The following is a 23,265-nucleotide window of genomic DNA, read 5'->3' on the forward strand; positions in this document are numbered from 1 at the left end:
CTGCCTTCACGATTAATGTTGGGGTTTTTGGTTTGCTGAGAATTCACACAATGTGGAAATACAGTTGTCACCTCAAAGAACAAGCAGTTACTTTTCATCTCCTGCATGTTTCATTGAGTGCAGTCAAGGTTTCTTGAATTGTGGCCCATGAACCATTTACATAAGAACTCTTTGTCCTTACTTTAGACCCACTACATCAGAATCTCTGGAATTATAGACCATAAATGTTATTGTATGTGTGCTGTTTTGGTTTTGTTTTTGTTTTTGCAGTTTCTCCTAGTGATTCTTATGCATTCTAAAATTGGAGAATCATAGTATGATGGATTCTTTAAGCCTGACTTCTAGGGCACCATAGGAACTAGACCTGATAATTTGTCAATGTAAAGTTGCGTTGAGCTGGAAGGTGCATTTATGTCATGTGTTTCATTCTTCATTAGGATCAAGTAGGAAGGAGATCATGAGGACATCAAGGCAACATCAAACCCACATTCTTTCTTCTTAATATACTCACTTTCCTGTGTTCCCTTGGTTCTAGATACCTTTCGTCACTCAAATGCATAGTTTTAAAGATGAATTCATTTATTCGACAACTATTAATCAGCCCCTGGCAAGACCTGGATCTCGTGCTTCTCAACAACAGCATGGAGATTAATGAAATTGGATGCTTCACATCAAAGAGTTTAGAATCGAATCCTTTCTTCCTGTTGCCCCCCAGCAATGGCTGGAGAACAAACACCTTATTCCAAACAAAGAAATTCTAGAAATCTCCTAGTCCACTGGTTTTACACTGTGTTTCTTAGAGTTCTGAGGTGCCTCAATGTTCCCCTGGGGATGTGTGGGTGGCAGGTCAAGTTGGCTCTGTACAACTACTTCCCATTCAACCATAACAGCTCCGTTTTTCTATATTTATTTTTATTATATTTCCACACAAGATTTCAGCTAAGACAAGATAAAAAGTTTATAAAACAACAGTGTAGAATTGACACATTTCCAAATATTTATCTCCAACAAAGTTTCCAACTCTATATTCAACTCTCCTCTTCTTGACTTCTTTCAGTGTTTCTGGCAAATCAGAGAAAATATGCCTCAAATTGGTGCTTACGTGCAAAACCTCTTTCCCCACCAGCTAAGCTTTATAAAGGTATTTGCCCTCAAGTGAGCTGGAAGCAATAGAAATCTTAACTTTCAGGGAAAAAACTGCCCTATTATATTACTTGGAAGAAGAAGTTTTTGGGACCGTGTCAAGCCACACAGGTGATATTTGAAGCTACCAACGTTAATTTTCTGATGTCCTGAATTATCCCTCTCCTTCCAACGTGCTCCAATTTTTCTTGGTCTAGGCCAATCTCTTTGCTTAACTCTGTGTTGAACTGTGAATCAACACCAACTTCCATTTTCCAAAATAATGTTTGCCTTTCACATCAAGAGCCTAGCTTCAAGTTCGTTCAATTGTTCACAGGAACCTAGATGTTGAAAAAGAACAAGAGACTCTTTGGCATCAGTGAATCATGTATAAATATGTATGCTTCTATCAACATACACATTTAGACACAGAAGACCCGTGCTTCCTGGGAGACCACATTTTAAGATAGGAGTAGGAAAGGAGACCAATAGGGGTTGTAAACACAGGTTTTCTGGAGAGGATGGTTATTTCCAAATCCCAGTGGATGAAAATAGCATCATAATCTGGCTGCATGACAACCAATAGGCTGGGCTGTCTTCACTCTAGCCACCTATAACTCCATAGGTCAATAGAAGGCCAATGTAAAGTTTACAGGAGTGCAATGTAAAGTTTACATTAGGCTCCTATCACATTTCTATTTATATCCCAGGGTAACAATGTAAACACCCCATGTTTACATTGGGGTGTGAATATCTGCTTGGTCTTGAAGTAGTCCTTGTTGAAGCAATTCTTAATAGACAATGATTGAAGTTCCTCCCACTTACTGTTTATGTTGGCACTTGCAGTTGAGATAAAGGGCTGTTAATATAGAAAGGGCTGTTTCTGGATAAGGCTGCTTACACTGTTATGGATTTACTCTACTGGAATGGTCACTCAACTATAATTAGTCTAGAATCACTATAATAATTTGGAGAGGTTTTAAATGTTATCCATCTTTGGGTTTAGGACTAGAGAAAGCAAAGGATTTAAATCTCCATGACCTCCAAATGGATACGGCAGTTGCTATGGGGATCCTGAATTGAAAGTGAAAATGTTTTGTGAACTTGGACATCTTGTTTGACATTTTCAGCTTCAGGCTCCAGATGACTTGTTTGCTAGATGAAAAATTGTCTCTCAATCCAAACTCACAAGGTTATAACATATATAAACATTCCTGAGTGGAAAGCATTCTATAAAACTGAGGTAACTAAATCAAATCATTAGCTGGGCCCAACCCAGACCCTAGACCTTCTCAGTTGCACCAAAAATGTTTCTACTGCTTGCACTCCCTTGAATACAAACACCTTTATTAAAACCTAGCTGGTAGGAAGGGTCTCTATACCACAGCATTTAGGGAGCTGTCCTAGCGAAGAAAGAAATAAGCCTAAATGAAAAGTATTCATGTTCTCTAATTTATCTCTTAATTTTACTTCCTCCCATATATGGATGAAGTCATATCTCACAGCCAAAAGCACAGAGTGGTGCTAATCTGCATTTTCTGGAAAATAAGACATGAAAGGGCTTCTTTCTTTGAACACTGCCTCTAAGTCTTTAAATGGTTTAAACACTCACAAGTGCATTAAGGCAATTTGTCAAGACAAACTCAAAGGCAGTAGTTCACTTTTTGCCTGTTTTGGCCTCTTCCTGCCAAATCCAGCCAATTTCTTTCACGGTAATTTTTGGAAGCTGGCAGGCAGGTAGAAGCATGTGGAAAGCAAATATTCAAATAATAGAACAAATGGAGGCATATGAATTACCACAACATTGAGAAAGTCCCACCACATTGTGAGAGGTGGTGTGATCAGATAGATTCCTTTAGGTCATTTACTCAGATTTATAAAAGCATTGAAAGCAACTCCAGAATGATTGAAAGAAGGCTGAGGTGAGGATATGGTTATCAGTAAAATCTTCTTGACTCTGAACAAAACACATTACAGGCTCCAGGGCCTCCTCATATAGCTCTGCAAGTTGAGCACTCCACATCTCTAGGGGGTGCCATTCACATTACCGCCTATAAAAATGACACTCCCTGGAGTTGTTCAATGTACAACCTGTATGGCTGTACATGGCTGACTTAGAGAGCATATTATTGGAGAGAGGAGAGAGGAGGTGATGGGTGGGGAAAAAAGGCTTTACTTACAAACTGAATTTGTACCCTGGTTTTCCACATACACTCTGGGTAGTTATGGGTAAGTCATGTAATCTCTCTGAACCTCAATTTCCTCCTTTGGCAATTGTGAAAAAGATTCTATAAGGTTGCTGGGTTAATGAGGGCTAAATGAGATGGTGTAGACAAAAGTGCCTGATAAATGGAAGGAACTTATTAAATAATATTTATTTGTAATGACTTACAGGCTGCCAAGCAGATAGTGGAGGAAGCAGGCATCCTTTATTTAAAAGAAGAAAAATAAGAATAAGGAAAATACCCCTTATTTAAATAGTGCTTTATGTATTACCCTCAAAATAACCTTTTTAGTAGGTACTATAGTAGTTTGATGGTGCAGATTAGTTATGTCACTTTTTCATAGTCACAAGGTTAGTAGGTGAAAAAGCTAAAACTCAAATCCCTTCTTTTCGTTAGAAGTCCAGTGTTCTATCTCTAAATGATTTAGCAAGAAACAGAGGAGGTTGCAGAAGGCATTTGAATAAAGCTCTGTTGGCCAACTGGGGTTGACTACTGAGCTTCCTTGGCAATGGCTTTTACAGGACTAACTAAAATCTTTTTAAGATATATCCTTTCTTCTCATCAGCCACCTTGGGACTGCTTTTGTATAATCCAGGGATAGGAAAAGAGAAATCAGCTCTAAGACCACACATGACTACCAAGACGGAAACAGAAACATATGAAATTTAAATGATGCCTCCAAGCTAAATTACTTTTGTTTTGCAAGAAAATATGTTTTGTGCTTTCGTCTAATAATAGATATACTTGATATGCTATGATTTGAACCAGTTCAACAACTGCTACAACAAAGGCTCAGTTTCCAAGGGAGCTTGCAATTTAATCATATTCCTCTGCGTGACCTTACTCTAAGTTCAAATCCCCCCTCCACACCTAAAATAACATACTAGTTAAAATTGAGAGCACTGCAGCCTCATGTTTGGGTTTTTATTCTGCTATATAAAACTTTGTGTGGGGTTCTTCACCACTTTGTGCCTCCATTTTTTTCTCCTCTTTAAAAATAAGATGGCATTTACTGAATAAGCTTTTAACAGTGAAGGAGTTTACATGTAAAAAGCAAGTAGAAGAATGGTTGTCACACAGTAGTTGCTTGGTAAATCAGGAGTGCATTATGATCCTAAATTTTTGTATACCTCATGTAAAAATATACCTCACAGAGTTCAAAATAAATGAAGCAAAAATTGATAAAACTAAAAGAAGAAACAGACACATCTACAATTATAATCGGAGATTTCCAAAACCCACTTTCAATAATTGAGAGAACAAGTAGAAAGAAAATATGGATATAAGAAACATGGAATACACTTCAATCAACTTGATGTACTAAACAACTACAGAATACTTCATCCAAGAAGAGAAAACATATTCTTTGCAAGTATTGTTATAGACTGAATGTTTGTTTCCACTCCAAAAACAAAACAAAATTTATTTTGGAGCCCTAAGTATTGAAGCTCTAACCCCCAATGTGATAGTATTTGGAGGTGGAGCCTTTGGGAGACAATTAAGTTTAGATGAGGTCATGAGAGTGGGGCTCCCATGATGGAATTTGTGTTCTTCTAAGAAGAGGAAGAGTGACCATCGCTTGCCCTCTAAGCATCATGTGAGAAGGTGGTTGTCTGCAAGCCAGGAAGGGGACCCTCACCAGAAACTGAATTGGCCAGCACCTCATAGCCTCCAGAACTATGAGAAATAAATATCTATTGTTTAAGCCAGCCAATCTATAGTATTTTGTTATAGCAGCCCAAGCTGACTCATACAGGCACACGTGAAACATTTTCCAAGATAGATCATATTCTCAACCACAAACAGACTTCAGAAATTTTAAATTATTCAAAACATACAAAGTAGGAGTTGAAATGGAGGGTAAGAAACTCAAAAAATTATCCCTTCTTAAAGGTAACAGAAAAACTATCAAAAACTATCAGAATCAACTTTTATTGGAACTTTGGGAACTAAACAAAAGCTTTCAAGAACCAGGAAAATGCTTAATGAATAAAAATTGGCTGACTCTCAATAAGAACAGATAACTTTTTGTCCTTTTAATTTACCCTGGCTTCATGCCCCATTTCCCATCTCAACAGTTGCCTTAAAGATAACATTCTGCATTCCTATTACAGGTACTGGTAATGGCAGGAGCAGAATGCACTTTGTTCCCAAAGAACTTTGGTCATTTGTTATGACCAGTTTGGTGTCTGCTTGGAGGATAAGCCCAAAAAACCTGCCTTTATCTAACCTAATTTGGATTCACCCAGTGCTGCTGCTTGGGCAACAGATAGCAATTGGGCAAGCAATTAACTAACCAAAACCTTGGGAGGAAAGACTTGAAAGGAAAAGCTTAGGAGAAGCTGTCTCAAAAAAAAAAAGACAAATATTTTTATAAGAGACAAAAATGATTGTATTATGATAAAAGATTCAATTCTTCAAGAAGATATAGCTATTCAACACACATATGCACCTAGCACAGATCCCCAAAACGTGTGAAGCAAAAACTGACAGAATTGAAGGGAGAAAGAGTTTAACAATAACTTCAAAACCCCACTTTAAATAATGGACAGAATAATTAGATGGAAGATCAGCAGGGAAATACAAGACTTTTTTCCTTTTAAAAAAATTATTTCCATATGTTTTTTGAGGAAAAGGTGGTATTTGGTTACATGACTAAGTTATTTAGTGGTGATTTATGAGATTTTGGTGCACCCATCACCTGAACAGTATACACTGAACCCAATTTGTAGTCTTTTATCCCTCACCCCCTTCCCACCCCCTCCCCCCCACCTCTAGAGTCCCCAAAGTCCATTTTATCATTCTTATGCCTCTGCATCCTCATAGCTTAGCACCCACTTATGAGTGAGAACATGCAATGTTGGGTTTTCCATTCCTGAGTTACTTCACTTAGAATAATAGTCTCCAATTCCATTCAAGTTGCTGTGAATGTCATCAACTCATTCCTTTTTCTGGCAGAGTAGTGTTCCATCATATATGTATATACCACAGTTTCTTTATCCACTAATTGATTGATGGGCATTTGGGTTTGTTCCACATTTTTGCAATTACGAATTGTGCTGCTATAAACTTGCGTGTGCAAGTATCTTTTCTGTATGACTTCTTGTCCTCTGGGCAGATACCCAGTAGTGGGATTGCTGAAACAAATGGTAGTTCTACTTTTAGTTCTTTGTTGTACTAGTCTACATTACCACCAACAATGTAGAAGTGTTCCCTTTTCACCCTATCCACGCCAGCATCTATTTTTTTTTTTTTTTTTTATGGCTATCCTTGCAGGAGTAAGGTGGTATTGCATTATGGTTTTGACTTGCTTTTCCCTCATCATTCCTGATGTTGAGCATGTTTTCATATGTTTGTTGGCCATTTGTATATCTTCTTTTGAGAATTATCTATTTATGCCCTTAGCCCACTTTTTGATGGGATTGTTTGTTTTTTTCTTGCTAATTAGTTTGAACTCCTTGTAGATTCTGGATATTAGTCCTTTGTCAGATGTATAGATTATGAATATTTTCTCCCACTTTGTGGGTTGTCTATTGACTCTGATGACTGTTCCTTTGGCCATGCAGAAGCTCTTTAGTTTAATTAAGTTGCACCTATTTATCTTTGTTTTTATTGCATTTGTTTTTGGATTCTTCGTCATGAAATCTTTGCCTAAGCCAATATCTAAAACGGTTTTTCCATGTTATCTTCTAGAATGTTTATAGTTTCAGGCCTCAGATTTAAGTCCTTGATCCATCTTGAGTTGATTTTTTTTTTAAGATGAGAGATGAAGATCCAGTTTCATTCCCTACATGTGGCTGACCAATTATCTCAGCACTATTTGTTGAATAGGGTGTCCTTTCCCCACTTTATGTTTTTGCTTGCTTTGTCGAAGATTTGTTGGCTGTAATATCTGGGTCTATTTCTGGGTTCTTTATTTTGTTCCATTCACCTATGTGCCCATTTTTATGCCAGTACCAAGGTATTTGGTGACTATGGCCTTATAGTGTAATTTGAAGTTGGGTAATATGATGCCTCCAGATTTGTTCTTTTTGCTAAATCTTACTTTGGCTACGCGAGAGATCTTTATTTCTTCCATATGAATTTTAGGATTGTTTTTTCTAGTTCTGTAAAGAATGGTAGTGGAATTTTGGTGGGAATTGCCTTGAATTTGTAGCTTGCTTTTGGCAGCATGATCATTTTCGCAATATCGATTCTACCCATCCATGAGTATGGGATGTGTTTCCATTTGTTTGTGTCATCTGTGATTTCTTTAAGCAGTGTTTTGTAGTTTTCCTTGCAGAGGTCTTCCACCTCCTTGGTTAGGTATATTTCTAAGTACTTTATTTTTTTGTAGCTATTGTAAAAGGGGTTGAGTTCTTGATTTGATTCTCAGCTTGATTGCTGTTGGTGTATAGCAGAGCTACTGATTTGTACTGATTTGTATATTAATTTTGTATCCTGAAACTTTACTGAATTTATTGGTTCAAGGAGCTTTTTGGAGGAGTCTTCAGGGTTTTCTAGGTGTACGATCATATAATCAGCAAACAGCTACAGTTTGACTTCCTCTTTACTGATTTGGATACCCCTGATTTCTTTCTCTTGTCTGATTGCTCTGGCTAGGACTTCCAGCGTGATGTTGAATAGAAGTGGTGACAGTGGGCATCCTTGTCTTGTTCCAGTTCTCAGAAGGAATGATTTTAACTTTTTCACATTCAGTATTATGTTGGCTGTTGGTTTGTCATAGATGGCATTTATTACATTGAGGGATGTCCCTTGTATGCTGATATTGCTGAGGATTTTAGTCATAAACTGTGATGGTTAATACTGAGTGTCAACTTGATTGGATTGAAGGATGCAAAGTATTGATCCTGGGTGTGTCTTTGAGGGTGTTGCCACAGGAGATTAACATTTGAGTCAGTGGGCTGGGAAAAGCAGATTCACCCTTAATCTGGGTGGGCGAAATCTAATCAGCTGCCAGCACAGCCAGAATAAAAAGCAGGCAGAAGAACGTGGAAAGACGAGACTGGCTTAGCCTCTCAGCCTACATCTTTCTCCCATTGTAATATCTTGTAATGTCTCCTGTTTCATTTCTAATTGAGCTTATTTGGATCTTCTGTCTTCTTTTCTTGGTTAATCTTGCTAATGGTCTATCCATTTTATTTATTTTTATATATATGTATATAAAGTACATATATGTGTGTATGTATATATGTGTGTATATATATAAAGGGGAGTTTATATATAAACTAATATATATATTAGTTTGTGTATATATACATGAAGGGGTATATTATATATATGTAGTGTACATATATATATTACTGTGTTCATATATATATATAAAGGGGAGTTTATATATAAACTGATATATATATTAGTTGTGTCCCTCTAGAGAACCCTGATACATAAAGTGATGCTAGATTTTGTCTAATGCTTTTTCTGCATCCATTAAGATGATCATGTGATTTTTGTTTTTAATTCTTTTTATGTGGTATATCACAATGATTGACTTGTGTACGTTAAACCATCCCTGCATCTCTGGTATGAAACCCACTTGATCATGGTGGATTATCTTTTTGATATGCTGTTGGATTCAGTTAGCTAGTATTTTGTTAAGAATTTTTGCATGTTTGTTCATCAGGGATATTGGTCTGTAGTTTTCTTTTTTTGTTATGTCCTTTCCTGGTTTTGGTATTAGGGTGATACTGGCTTCATAGAATAATTTAGGGAGAATTCCCTCTTTCTTTATCCTGTGGAATAGTGTCAATAGGATTGGTAACGATTCATCTTTGAATGTCTGGTAGAATTTAGCTGTGAATCTGTCTGGTCCTGAATTTTTTTGTTGGTAATTTTTTTATTACCATTTCAATCTCGCTGCGAGTTGTTGGTATGTTCAGGGTTTCTAACTCTTCCTGATTTAAGCTAGGAGGATTGTATCTTTCCAAGAATTTATCCATCACCTCTAAGTTTTTTAGTTTATGTGCATAAAGTTGTTCATAGTAGCCTTAAATGATCTTTTGTATTTCTGTGGTGTCAATTGTAATATCTCCCGTTTCATTTCTAATTGAGCTTATTTGGATCTTCTCTCTTCTTTTCTTGGTTAATCTTGCTAATGGTATATCAATTTTATTTATCTTTTCAAAGAACCAGCTTTTTGTTTCATTTATCTTTTGTATATTTTTGTTTGCTTCAGTTTCATTTAGTTCTGTTCTGGTGTTGGTTATTTCCTTTCTTCTGCTGGGTTTCAGTTTGTTTTGTTCTTGTTTCTCTAGTTCCTTGTGGTGTGACCTTAGATTGTCTATTTGTGCCCTTTCAGACTTTTTGATGTAGGCATTTAAGGCTATGAACATTCGTCTTAGCACTGCTTTGCTGTATCCCAGAGGTTTTGATAGGTTTTGTCACTATTATTGTTCAGTTGGAATAATTTTTTAATTTCCATCTTGATTTCATTGTTGACCCAATGATCATTCAGGAACAGGTTATTTAATTTCCATGTATCGGCATGGTTTTGGAGGTTCCTTTTGGAGTTGATTTTCAGTTTTATTCCACTGTGGTCTGAGAGAGTATTTGATGTAATTTCAATTTTCTTAAATTTATTGAGACTTGTTTTGTGGCCTATCATATGGTCTATCTTGGAGAAAGTTCTATGCACTGATGAATAGAATGTATATTCTTCAGTTGTTGGGTAGAATGTTCTGTAAATATCTGTTAAGTCCATTTGTTTCAGGGTGTAGTTTAAATCCATTGTTTCTTTGTTGACTTTTTGTATTGATGACCTGTCTAGTGCTGTAAGTAGAGTATTAAAGTCCCCCACTATTATTAGGTTGCTGTCTATCTCATTTCTTAGGTCTAGTAGTAACTGTTTTATAAATTTGGGAACTCCAGTGTTAGGTGCATATATATTTAGGAATTTAGGATTGTGACATTTTCGTGTTGGACAAGGCCTTCTATCATTATATAATGTCTCTGTTTGTCTTTTTTAACTGCTGTTGCTTTAAAGTTTGTTATGTCTGATATAAGAATAGCTACTCCTGCTCGCTTTTGGTGTCCATTCACATAGAATGTCTTTTTCCCTCCGTTTACCTTCCAAAGATTAAAGTTACGTGAAATATATTTTCTGCCCACAAAAGAATTAAATTAGAAACCAATAACAAAAAAATTTAAAAATTCACAAATATGTGGAAATTAAATAATGTTTATAGATTACAAATAGGTCAAAGAAGAAACCACATGGGAACCAGAAAATTATTTGAGATGAAAAAAAATGGAAGCATGACATGCCAAAGTTATCATATGCAGCAAGAGTGCTCATAAGGAAAATTATACCTGTAAGTTTCTACATTTTAAAAGGAAAAAGAATAGCCGGGCATGGCGGTATGCACCTGTAGTCCCAGCTACTTGGGAGGCTAAGGCAGGAGAATTGCTTGAACCCAGGAGGCGGAGGTTGCAGTGAGCCGAGATCGCGCCCCTGCACTCCAGCCTGGGTGACAGAACAAGACTCCATCTCCAAAAATAAAAAAATAAAAAATAAAAGGAGAAAGACTTCAAATCAAGAACTTTACACCTTCAAGAACAGGAAAAAGAGGAGCAAACAAAAGCCAAAGCCAGCAGAAGACAAGAAGTAATAAAAATTAGAATAGAGATAAATGAAATAGAGAATTAAAAAAGAACAAAAAAAGGAAACTGATGAAGCCAAAACATGATTCTTTGAAAATATTAATGAAATTGAAAAATCTTGAGCTACGTTGATCAATAAAAACGAGAAGACTAAAATAAGTAAAATAAGAAATAAAAATGAAGATATTACAGCCAACTTTACAGAAATAAAAATGATTATAAGAGAATACAATGAACAATTTTATGACAACAAATTAGATGACCTAGATGAAATGAACAAATTTCTAGAATCATACAAACTACCAAAACTAACTCAGGAAGAAATAGAAAATCTGAATAAAACTTTAACAAGTAAAGATAATGAGTTAGTAATCAAAATATTCCAATAAAGAAAAGTCCAGGTTCGAATTGCTTCACTTGTGAATTCTATCAAACATTCAGAGAATAATTAACACCAAACCTTCTCAAACTATTCCAAAACATAGATGAGGAGAGAACATGTTCTAACTCAATCTAGAAAGGCAGCATAATTACCCTGATGCCAAAGTCAATACAGAAAAGAAAACTGCAAGTCAAAATCCCTTATAAGCATAGATGTAAACATACACAACAAAATACTAAGTAACCAAATCCAGCAGCATATTAAAAGGATGATTATGCATCATAACAAAGTGGATTTATTCCAGTGTGCTTCAACGTCAATCAGATTAAATTAATAGAATAAAGGGGGAAAATCCTACACGATCATCTCAATATATACAGAGAAAGCATTTGACAAAAATCAAACACCCTTTCTTGTCAAAAACACACAACAAATTAGGAACAGAGGGACCATGATAAGGAGCATAAAAACCCCACAGATAACATCACACTTCATGGTGAAAGACTGTAAGTGCTCTCCCTAATAATGAGACAAGGAGGTCTAATCTCATCACTTCTATTCAACATTATATTTGAAGTTCCACACTGTTTTATCAGTAAGAACATAAATAGGCCCGGTGCAATGGTTCATGCCTGTAATCTCAGCACTTTGGAAGGCCTAGGCAGGTGGATCATCTGAGGTCAGGAGTTTGATATCAGGCTGGCCAACCTGGTGAAACCCTGTCTTTACTAAAAATACAAAAATTAGCCAAGCATGGTTTCGGGCACCTGTAATCCCAATACTTGGGAGGCTGAGGCATGAGACTCACTTGAACCTGTGAGGCGGAGGTTGCAGTGAGCCAAAATCGCACCATTGCACTCCAGTCTGGGCGACAGAGACAGACTCCGTCTCAAAATAAATAAATAAATAAATAAATAGATGCTCAACATCATTAGTCATTAGAAAATGCAAATCAAAATCACAATGAGATACTATTGTCCCATCAAAATAGCTATAATATTTAAATTATACTATTTTTAATAAAATGGCAGAATAAATAAAGCCATAGAGGTAGAAAGATTAATGTTCCCTACTAGAAACTAGCAGGAGCAGTGAATGAGGAGTAACTGGTAAGGAGTATGGATTTTTGGGTGGGAGTGATGAAAATCCTCTGGAATTTGATAGTGGTGACAGACAACTTTGTGAATATACTGACATCTACTGAGTTGGGCACTTTAAAGTAATTTAAATGGTGAATTTTATGTTATGTAAATTTTATCTCAATTTTTTAAAAAAACATACAAACTATGGTCTCTGAACAAAATGGAATTAAATTAGAAATTTAATTCTAATTTAATTTCTAACAGAGAGATATTTGGAAGCTCTCCAAATGTTTGAAACTAAATAACATACTTGACATGGTTATGGGACAAAAAATAAATCAAAAGTGAAATTGGAAATTATTTTGAATTATATTAAAATGAAAACACAACATAACAAAATTTTTAGGTTACAGCCAAAGCAGTGCTTGTAGGGAACTTTATAGTGTCAAAATATCTATATCATTAGAAAAGAAAATATTAAAGCAATGACATCAACTTTCTCCTCTTAAATAGCACTTCCTGGAAGAGGCCTCCCCTTATACCCTTTGGGCAGGAACTCTCCCTCACCTCCAGTTCTTCTCCATACATCAACCCAGTTCATGTTTTAAGAACCTACAGAAAGAAGAGCAAATTCAAATCAAAGTAAGCTGACTACAAGAATTAATATAGATGAAAATAGAAATAAGTGAAATATAAAAAGAAAACAATATAAAATATAAATGAAAGCAAAAGCACATTCTTTCAGAAGACCAGTAAAATTGATAAACCTCTATTTAAAGTGATGAAGGAAAAAAGACACAACTTATCTATGTTAGGTATGGGTAGGTGAGATAAATACACATTCTACAGATACTACGAGGATAATAAGAAAATTTCATTTTTAACATTATATCCATTTTTTATTTAAAACTCTCAGAAAGCTAGGAATAAAAGGGAATTCTTCAATCTGATGGAGGTCATGTACAAAACATTTAGAGATAATTTCAGACATAACAGTGAAACAATGAGTGTTTTTTCTCTAAGATTAAGAACAAGGCAAAGATATCCTCTCTTATATTACTTCTAGTCCATTTTTACTGGAGGTTATAGCCTTCTAGCCAGAGCAAGAAAGCTAGAAAAAGGAAAAAAAAAAAAAAAAAAAAGGCACCTAGATAGAAAAGGAAGAGGTAGAATGTCATTATTTGCATACATAATTTATTTGCATACTTCCATTCCATTCCATATCCCAACCTGTCAGAGTTTAGTTATCTTTATTCTGCAGGCTGGGATCTGGGATGGAATGGAAGCTCTTCAGCCCCAAGGGCATCCTACAGACACAGTGCCTCTGCACAAGGCATGTACAACCCTAGTCCACAGTTACTACGGAGGCCGGATACCGCTTTAGAAGATAATCTTTAACTAAGGATAAAACCTGTTATCCTTAACAACTGGCTAATGAGCTTGAACCTGGAAAATCAGAGGTAAGAGAGAAATGGATAACAGGAAAGGAATTTGAATGGCAATAGCCGGAAACAAGGAAGAACCCTTGGACAGGTGAAGCAATGGCAGCTGAAAGAGGGCACGACATGCTGAGTGAACACATTGGAAGAGACTGGAGCAAAATGATAGGACCACCCTGGGCCCCAGCTCTGGCTTTTACCATAGAGCTATTTGATCTTAGGCAATTACTTTAAACTTTCCTTCTTGTCTGAGAAATAGGAATGAACACACAACCTACTTCACCTGGCTGGCTCCCTCTTGTCATTCAGGTCTCCTCTTAAACATCACTTTCTCAAAGAGGCCTTCCCTTATCCCCCTTCTGCAGGAACCCTCCCCACCTCTCAGGTCCTCTCCATCATATCAAATCAGTTCACTGTTTTTCATAGCATTAACATAATCTGAAATTAATTTGTTTATGTATTTGTTTATCATCTGGGGTGGATCTTTGAGGTGAGTTAATAAAGGTATTACTTAACCAAGCAGATTGTTGGCTTTGAAAATAAGATTGTTTTGGCCGGGTGCAGTGGCTCACGCCTGTAATCCCAGCACTTTGGGAGGCCAAGGCAGGCAGATCACCTGAGATCAGGAGTTCAAGACCACCCTGGCCAACATGGTGAAACCCCATCTTTACTAAAAATACAGAAATTAGTAGGGCATGGTGGTCCATGTCTGTAATCCCAGCTACTTGGGAGGCTAGGCAGGAGAACTGCTTGAACCCAGAAGGCAGAGGTTGCAGTGAGCCAAGATCGCGACACTGCACTCCAGCCTGGTTGACGGAGTAAGACTCCATCTCAAAAAAAAAAAAAAAAAAGAAAGAAAAGAAAAGAAGGTTGTTTTAAGGATGAAAAGGAATCATATGTGCAAAGCATTTAGCACAATACCTATGAGCTATAGTCAGTAATTGTTCTATAATAGCCATTATTATCATTATTCTTGTCACTGTTATCATGATTATTTATTATCACACTGTAGGTGCTCATTAAGGTGTTGGTTGAATTGAAGTGCTGAGCATTAGGCCAGGGAGGCAACATAGAGTAGTTTTGAATGGCCTGATGTGCTGGGCTCTGTGCTGGTAACACTGTCAAAGCCCTCAACCAGAGCAGCCCACTAGGAGGGTCAAACCAGAAAGAAGTCCCAACCTTGGACAACCAGACCACAGCTCCTGGCTAGATGCACAGCTGGCTGGCTGCACAGCTACCAGGTCTGAAACCCACCTCTGCAGTCCCTTTCCCATCCCTCTTCATTGCCCTTCAGGAGGTCTCCACCCCATCTGACCAGAATAATGTATGTTATACCTGCACTGTACACAAATTTTTTTTTTTTGCAAACTTTTTTCATTTATGGTCCACTTTTTTCTTTCATCGATGAATACTAGTCCTTCTATCCAATCTCATACCATCCCCGTGAGCAAGTCCAGTAGTGGGTTATATGGAAAAAGCTGCCTATGGTCATATCCCTTTGAATGGGTTGATTCACAGTCTAGCTTCTTGTTATGAAAATATAATCTGTGCTTGTAGCAACTCACCTTTTCCTTGCAGAAAAAGGAACAAGTTCTCAAAGACAAAACTCTTCTAAGCAAACTTTGATTCATTTTTCTATGAGATCATGAGAAGAAGATGTGACAAAGAAAAACTGAGCTCCTGAGGGGATGGCAGAGTCCAGTGATGACAACTGATAAGGGCAGGTTCCAAAAGGGTGTGCCTGGTGTGTACCATGGCTCTGCCACTTACTAGCTAAAAGATATGAGATGAGTTTCTGAATGTCTCTGTGTCATTCATGGGTTGCTGTTAGGAATTAAATGAGTTACTGGATGTAAAATGAGTTGAGAGAATCTTGTACCTAGTGAGCATTTGATAAATGTCAGCCAAGAACAAAACAAAAGAACAAGGCAGCAAAAGAGACACAGCTGGAAACAAACACACTGAGACAGGAAAAATACTAAGAGGTGTCAAGATGTGTCAAATGGAAAGTTAGCCCAACAGAGGAAGTCAAGGTGTGTATTAGAAAGCTGCTAGCATCCGCCGGGACCTCAAACCCATGGAGAACACAATGTGGCACTATAGGACCCATTACCCATAAGAGGTCTGCTAGGAAATAAGGATATGCCCTCCATGGGAAGGATGGGATTGAGATAAAGTTTGGGCTTCCAATTAGGCTTTGGTTCAAAGTCTTTTTTATGAGACTTGAGATGTCTTTAGCAAACATTTGGAATAAAGTCTGTATTTGAATTGCTATAAAACAGCACTTGCTCACCTTGGGTAATAGGAGGTCAAGATGGGGTTGGCTGGTACTAAATAATGTCAGAACGCTCATTTTGTTCTCCACATTGGCCCCTAACAACCACACATAGTCAGTTTGCCTTCCTGGCCTGTGGGGCACCACAGCCTCTGGCTGTCAATTAGGATGTGGCTATTCATTGCCCACTGATGACAACCACAAAAAACCTCCTATAGAGGTTTGCGCTAAGGGGCTTCCTCCTACAACCTAAAGGCAAAAGGACACCACGGAACCCTCAGGTTTTAACCAATGTCCTCTTTACATACAAGAACCAGAAAGGTATTTAACCAGCCCAAGAAGAGGAATCTATTAGAAAGTCATGGAACCCAAAGGCAAAAAGTGTAGCAGGTTTAGGATTGAGAACCTGGGCCTATAGAGCTTCCAGAAACCAGGTCAGTGGTCTGCTCCCAGAACTGCCATTGCCCTTTTCACTCCTTCTAGGGTTATGTGTCTCTCATTTCCCACTCCCTGAAAATCTGCTCATCCTCCTTTCATTCTATGTACAGATGGGCTTTCTTGGCATCATTATTCACACAGTACGAATGGCAGCCCCAAAATGGTCACCTGGATCTGCTGGTTTACATATCCTAAATTCCTGGAAAATAGCCTAATTCTTCCCAGGTGGATCAGATTTCCAACTTTGGTACAGAAAGCTGTGGCCATGATATAGGGATCATACAGTATAACAATAGATACAGGGACCCAATCTGTGTTTGTGTGTGTATATGGTGGGAGTTGAGGAAGTTCTTAAAGAAAGGGGTCTGGGTTTTGCAGGCTCCCAGACATGCCTTCTTCCTCCTGAGAGGCTTTCTCTGGTAGGTCAGGAGAATGGATGAGCAAAGGATGGATTATAGACTGGTGTGTGTATGTGTGTGTGTGTGTGTGTGTGTTTTCATGGTAAATTGGCTTCAAAGCTAAAACTCAGAACATGAGGTCCTAGATTAATTTATCATCACCATCAACATTTGGTCTAATTGACATACTATATACTACACATATTTAAAGTATACAATTTGATAATTGTTGGCATTTGTATACACCTGTGAAACCATCCCCACAATCAAGATAGTGAACATATCCCTCATTACTAAATGTTTTCTCATACCTGTTTGGTAATTTATGTTTGCTGCCCCTCCCTTCATCAAACTACTGATCTACTTTCTGTCCCCATGAATTCATTTGCATTTTCTGGAGTTTTATAGGATTGAACTATATTGAACTATATAGTAAATAATCTTTTTTGTCTGGCTTCTTTTACTTAGCATAATTAGGACACAACCTTATTGCTGCATGTATTAATAATCTTTTCCTGTTTATTGCTGAGTCATAGTCCATTGTGTGAATGCTTTTTTAAACATTTTTTAAACAAAGCTTTTCAGAGTTCACAGAAATAAAAAAAAATGTTCACACTATGTACCCACAAAAGTATGTGGCAGGGTGGATCTTAGCAAAATTTGAAATAAACACTTCACTCAAGTTGCTACAAGTCGGCGAAGCTATTTATGTTGGGTTTAGGCAAATGATTAGCAAAGAATATTGATTGCAGCAATTTCTAAGTAGTGTCCCATAACTGCCTTCTTGATACTCAGCAAGAGACAGTAAGTAACTTGTTCAGGGTCACAGAGTTTATAAGCAGTGGAGCCAGGATTGGAATCCAGGCAGAACTTGCCACGGTCGCCTAACTGGAATCACTGTCACTGTTCACTGCTGCCAGTTACCTTCTTGAACCAGATCTAATATCACTCCCTTGCTTGAAATCTGTGGACCACCCTCCCCACTCCCTCAACAGCCCAAGTCCAGGTTTCAATGCATTTATCCATCTATTCATTATAAATCGACAAATAACAAGAAGCTCTAACATTTGTTTCAAAGCAATTTTACATACAATCTCTCAAAAACCCTGGGACATAAGCAGGTGAGTCAACAGTTCTAAAAAGTTTCAATGGCTTGTGAAGAGGCAAGACAGCAAATGTTTGTTGCTGGGACCCAATTCCAGGCTGTAACTGCCTTGTTAGACATATAACTTGAATACCTTGAGTGTCGGACACATTTCTTCCTTGCTTATTCAGTGCTCAGAGCTTCCTGCCATGTTTCAGGAATGTCAAGTTCTTTCATCCCTCTCTAATTTTGCAACTGCTGTTTCTTCTGCCAGGTATGCCCTGTACCCTGCTTAGTGAAGACACAAATCCTTCATGATTTAGCTCAAATGTCCCATCTCTTTTTGGACTCCCTTAACAACCTGTTAACATCCTCCATTACAGCACTGGCCACATTAAATTAAATGCATTTGCTTGCCTGACTCTCTTTCCCAGTAGAGTGTGACTTCCTCTAGAACAGAGATTTATGAGTGGTGATCATGGCCTGAGTTAGAAATCTGGAATTGACTAGTGATGGAAGATGGAGAAGAACAAGAAGAAATGTTTGAGAAATGCATGATTAATGGCTAAGGTGTGTTTCTAGTTCTTCCAGGATTCATGCAACACTGAACCAATGTTTATTAAGAACTAGGCATAGTACTACAGGCAGAAATAAATGGTAGATAGGACAAAAATAGTTGTGTGTTTATGTTTATGTATGTGAAGAGAGAGAGAAGAGGAGGCATAGTGTGTGTATACACATCTAGTACAAACATAGCAGGTTTGTACATGTTTACATATATAATGTGTGTACATATAATGTGTACACATATATACTATACAGTGTGCTCATACATGTGTGCATATATACAGCATATGTATATAGTGTATAAACACATCTATGTGTACATATAATAACATATAGTCATAGAGTTTGTGTGTATAGTGTGTACATATATAGTGTGTCTACATGTTACATGCATATGCACATATACATGGTGTATGTGAATATACATGCGTATACACATTGTACATATTTACTAGAATGCAGTGCAGTAGGACATTTATAGACTACATTAGGAGATGGTAGGGAGGATATTAATTATAAACAATACAGGTATTTTTTAGTAAAATGAGAAGCACCTTGAGGCTTGCCTCCCTATTGTGGTGAAAGAAGAGCCATTGAAGAGAGAAGGAACAGCTGGAGAATGAGGACGGAAAGGAGTTGAGAGAAACCTCACTAAAGCAAAGCAAGAACCACATTCCAAGATGAGCTGGTTTGAAAATCAAATTCTTCTAAAAAAAAAAAAAAGAAGAAGAAGAAGAAGAAGACGGGGAAAAGTCACTGGATTTGAGAATTAGGAAATTAGCAGGCAACCCAAAGCAAAAGTTTCCAGAGGAGTGGGAGTAGAATGACTCAGAGGTAAAGAAGTAGAATCAAACAAACATAGACTTCTTTCTCTTTATAAAACTTTTGCCTTGGAAGGATGGTGGGAGAAGTAGCTTGTGATGGAAGCAGAACCAACAACTTGGCTTTATTTGATTCCCCAGAATATGAGCGAGCACAAGCATGTTTGTGAACAAAAAGCTTTGACCATTCTGAACTGCAGTCCTAGCACTCACACTGGGAAGCATCAGTCACAGCAAACACGACTACAGCCAGGATTTCGGATTCATCTAGCACTTTGCGTCTAGTAACTCAAAAATCCCTCAGAACAACTCAGCAAGGAACAGTCTGTGATCAACAGATAAGGAAGCTAAGGCAGAGAGGTTAATTACCTTATCCAAAGCCACTCAGCTAGTAAGTCCCAGAACCCAGATTCCCACTCAGGTAATCTGGCTGCAATAGTTGCGTTTGTAGCACAGGTGCAATGAAGGATGCAGAAAACAGTCCTTGACCTGCCTCCTGCTCTCCCAGGGCCTGCTTAGACTGGCCTTGCTCTACCTCCCCTGGCTTTCTCCCCTACCCAGGCAGACGCTTTGGCAGCCATGTGGAAGTGAAGTAGTGGGCCAGGGTAACACTGTTTTAGGGGTAGTAACAAAGGAGGAACAACAGAGGGAGGCCATTTGTTGGTGTTGCAGGGTTTGCAGCTCTCTGGCAGTTATCAGAAGAGAAGCACAGTATACACCACCAGACCTAAGTTTAGTAGAACTGGCTCCCACTCCTCGTATTTTGTAATCTGGAAAAAGGTACTTAACCTGTGTGGGTACCAATCCTCTATCCATAACAGAGGTGATGATGATAATAATAACTATTCTACATCCCTATGGTGGTGTTGTAAGGAGCAAGTGAGAAATTGTGTGACAGCGCATGCGCATATGAACTTTTTCTTTACTATTTTTATTAACAGGTTCTCAAGCTATCGGAAAAATTGCTCATCCTTTCCACTTTCGCGGTTCTACCTCCCAAGGCATTAAAAACTGTTAAGACATTCGATTGTAAGAAAGTGTTTCTAAATCAAAATTGTGCACTTTCCATGTGTATAATTTGCCCAAAATCTAAAATTACCTTATGCAGTGATGCAACATGATACATTTTTACAATTCTCTGAGGATAAGCTGTGATAAATTGTTATTATCCATGATTTACAGGGCAGCTTTGGAGTGCCTACAGCTGCTTACAACTCATAGTTGCACCATAGATTCCACACCTGCCTGTTTATCATTCTCTTCTTACTCCAGGTGCCACGTGCATCATGATAATAATATACTACCGTCAGTGTAGCATTTTCTCCTCACATCTCACTTCCTCTTTTCATGGATTTCACTTTTATAAATCAATATCATCTTTAAATCCCAGCCTGGTCCTGATACAGACAGAGGAGGAGGTAACTTCAGTCAAGAAGCTAAAGGAACACACACGTTGAAGGGAACATGGGAAAACTGGCTGTGAGGTTCCACATTCTGGGGCATTCTGCCAAACATTTGGAGGGCCTAACCATATTTCTTGGGAGTCTCATTTGGCAGACCGTGGAGACCAGGTCTCTAAATGGATGTTTTACCTTTAAACATGACAGTTTGGTTCAAATATAATGAGCCAAGAATTACACACAAAGCTGCCATTCTTTATATTTTGTCTAAATTGTCTTGATTTTTAACTCTACACTATATAAATTATATTCCAAAAACAAAACTAAAATGAATAGGCAGGAGTTAGATGGGGTGAGTGATGGGTGATGGGTGTGTGGTTAATAATAGGAATATTTACTGTCATCTGCAAGAACATCTGGGAAACCTCCTCCTTTTCCACATGAGGAATCAGGGATCCAGGGCCAAATTTCACTTTATCTTTCTTTTAGAAGGGGCTGTACCTGCTGCATGTATGTTTTAATTAAGAAAACTGAATATACAGAAATTCCAGATTTCAGAAGCAATGCTTTGATGTTCATTTGCAGTAGCTATGGATGGATTCATGAAAACAGGGGCTTCCTCAGAATCCCCTTGCACATCTATCAGCCACTCTAGTGTATACTATTGACTCACCAGTTTTGCAAAGCAAGGCATGCCTCCAATTCTGTTCTTCCCCTAATCCATTCCCACAAATAATAAAATGATTGACTGCTCAGCGTTAATCTTTCTATGAAACTTTACAGAGTAATCCTATCATTTGCCTGTTATACAGAAATCAGCTGAAAAGCATTAAGAATATTAGCGTGTTTTTCCTCCATGAAATTGCTAGAGCACAACAAACAGAGCCCCTTCTCCTGCCTCCTTTTCTCTAACAACCCCCAACAGAACACCCTACACCCAGATTCCTCTCTTTCCATGGTGAGGCTGATGGAGGCTTAGAACGACACTCGCTCTAAGCCTCCCTCTTCCCTTTTTTATCAGTCAAAATACCAGTGAAACGGGAGTCAATACTTATTTGATTCATGTTTTTTTTCTTTTTTAAAGCACGAATAACATTTCTTTCTAAATAAATATACAGTTCTATAAAAATATATAAGAAGGTACTATAATTCTTGGTCACTGTCCAGCAGAAACATGTTTGATTGCTTTTAGAGTCAGAAGTCAACACCATCCACAAAAATACATTCTTTTAGCCAGGTTTTAGAACACTTTGAAACATAGAAAATTCCTTATTCTACAAACAAGTCCTTTTAGAGATATTCTAAATATGCCAGTGATGAATGTCTAATTCATATGCAGGATTCAAGGCTATTGAGGTGAGCTAGACTAAGAATACCAAGAACACAAAATTGTATTGATACACAAACAGTATGTAAATTACTTTGTCAGATTACAAAAATGCATCAGGTTTTATCTATGGTTTTCATCGGTTAATAAGTTAGTTGCTTTAAAAAAATATATAGCTCAGGTGTTTCTCTTCATTCAAGTGTGAAAGGCACAGCAGTCCCGAGTCTTAGGGGCACCCACCGCAGCCACATCACCGCGCTGGGACAGATGCAGTCCGCAGCGTTCCCAGTATTTTGTCCCAGTGTGTAAAGTACGGAGCGAAGTTGCAGTTAAAGTGAGAGTGATGCAGGTCGTGGTGCACCACACCCCCGTACCACCCGAAGGGCACCAGTCTGTGAGTGGACCAAGGGAAGTTGTAGCCGGAGTGGTCCTCCACGGAAAGCCAGATGTTGACCACGTGGAAGGTCAGGGTGGTGAGCGGGTGGCACCCGAGCAGTGTGACGTTCATCATGTCGAAGAAGCCCAAAGAAAACAGTTCCCAGACGCTCATATACTGCGTTGCCAGCGCGAACGAGGACGAGTTCTGGTGGTGCACCTTGTGGAAGGTGCGGTACAGCCAGGGCACCTTGTGGTGCAGCAGGTGCCACACGAAGAACTCCATGTCGAAGAGTAGCAGGCAGAACAGGATGTGGTGCAGCAGCAGGAGCAGCTCGGGAGCTTCGTGGGGCAGGAGGGCCGGGCTGCGGGCCCAATGCAGCAGCGTCACGGGGAACACAAACATCACATGCTGGTAGAGGGTCTGCCCCAGGCAAGGTAGCAGCTGCCGCGCGGATGGCGAGAAGTCAGGGTGGATCTTGTAGCGCCGCAGGGCGGGCACCCAGGAGCACAGGATATCCAGGACCACGAAGGGCAGGCAAAAGCCCACGTATGTGGTGATGGAGAAGATGACCGGGAAGAAGGGCGACTGTAGGAGGGCCTCCCAGCTCCTCAGGTGGTCCCAGAGGGGCTGCAGGAACAGCTGCCCGGAGCTGCAAAGGACCTGGGCGTCGGAGCAGTTGTGGCAGCTCATTGCGAGGCTGTGCAAGGCAGCTGAGGCTGCTGCTCGA

At 38.5% G+C, this 23,265-nt stretch overlaps 1 protein-coding gene across 1 annotated transcript; it reads right to left on the minus strand.

The window, feature by feature from the left end:
- Positions 1 to 21,876: 21,876 nt before the first annotated feature.
- Positions 21,877 to 23,265, minus strand: CH25H (cholesterol 25-hydroxylase). Its single transcript, XM_507901.8, has one exon. The coding sequence runs from the start codon at positions 23,226 to 23,228 to the stop codon at positions 22,410 to 22,412; it is 819 nt and encodes a 272-aa protein (XP_507901.3). The 5' UTR covers positions 23,229 to 23,265; the 3' UTR covers positions 21,877 to 22,409.

This window comes from Pan troglodytes, chromosome 8 (assembly GCF_028858775.2).
Source record: "Pan troglodytes isolate AG18354 chromosome 8, NHGRI_mPanTro3-v2.0_pri, whole genome shotgun sequence".
Lineage (NCBI taxonomy): Eukaryota > Metazoa > Chordata > Mammalia > Primates > Hominidae > Pan > Pan troglodytes.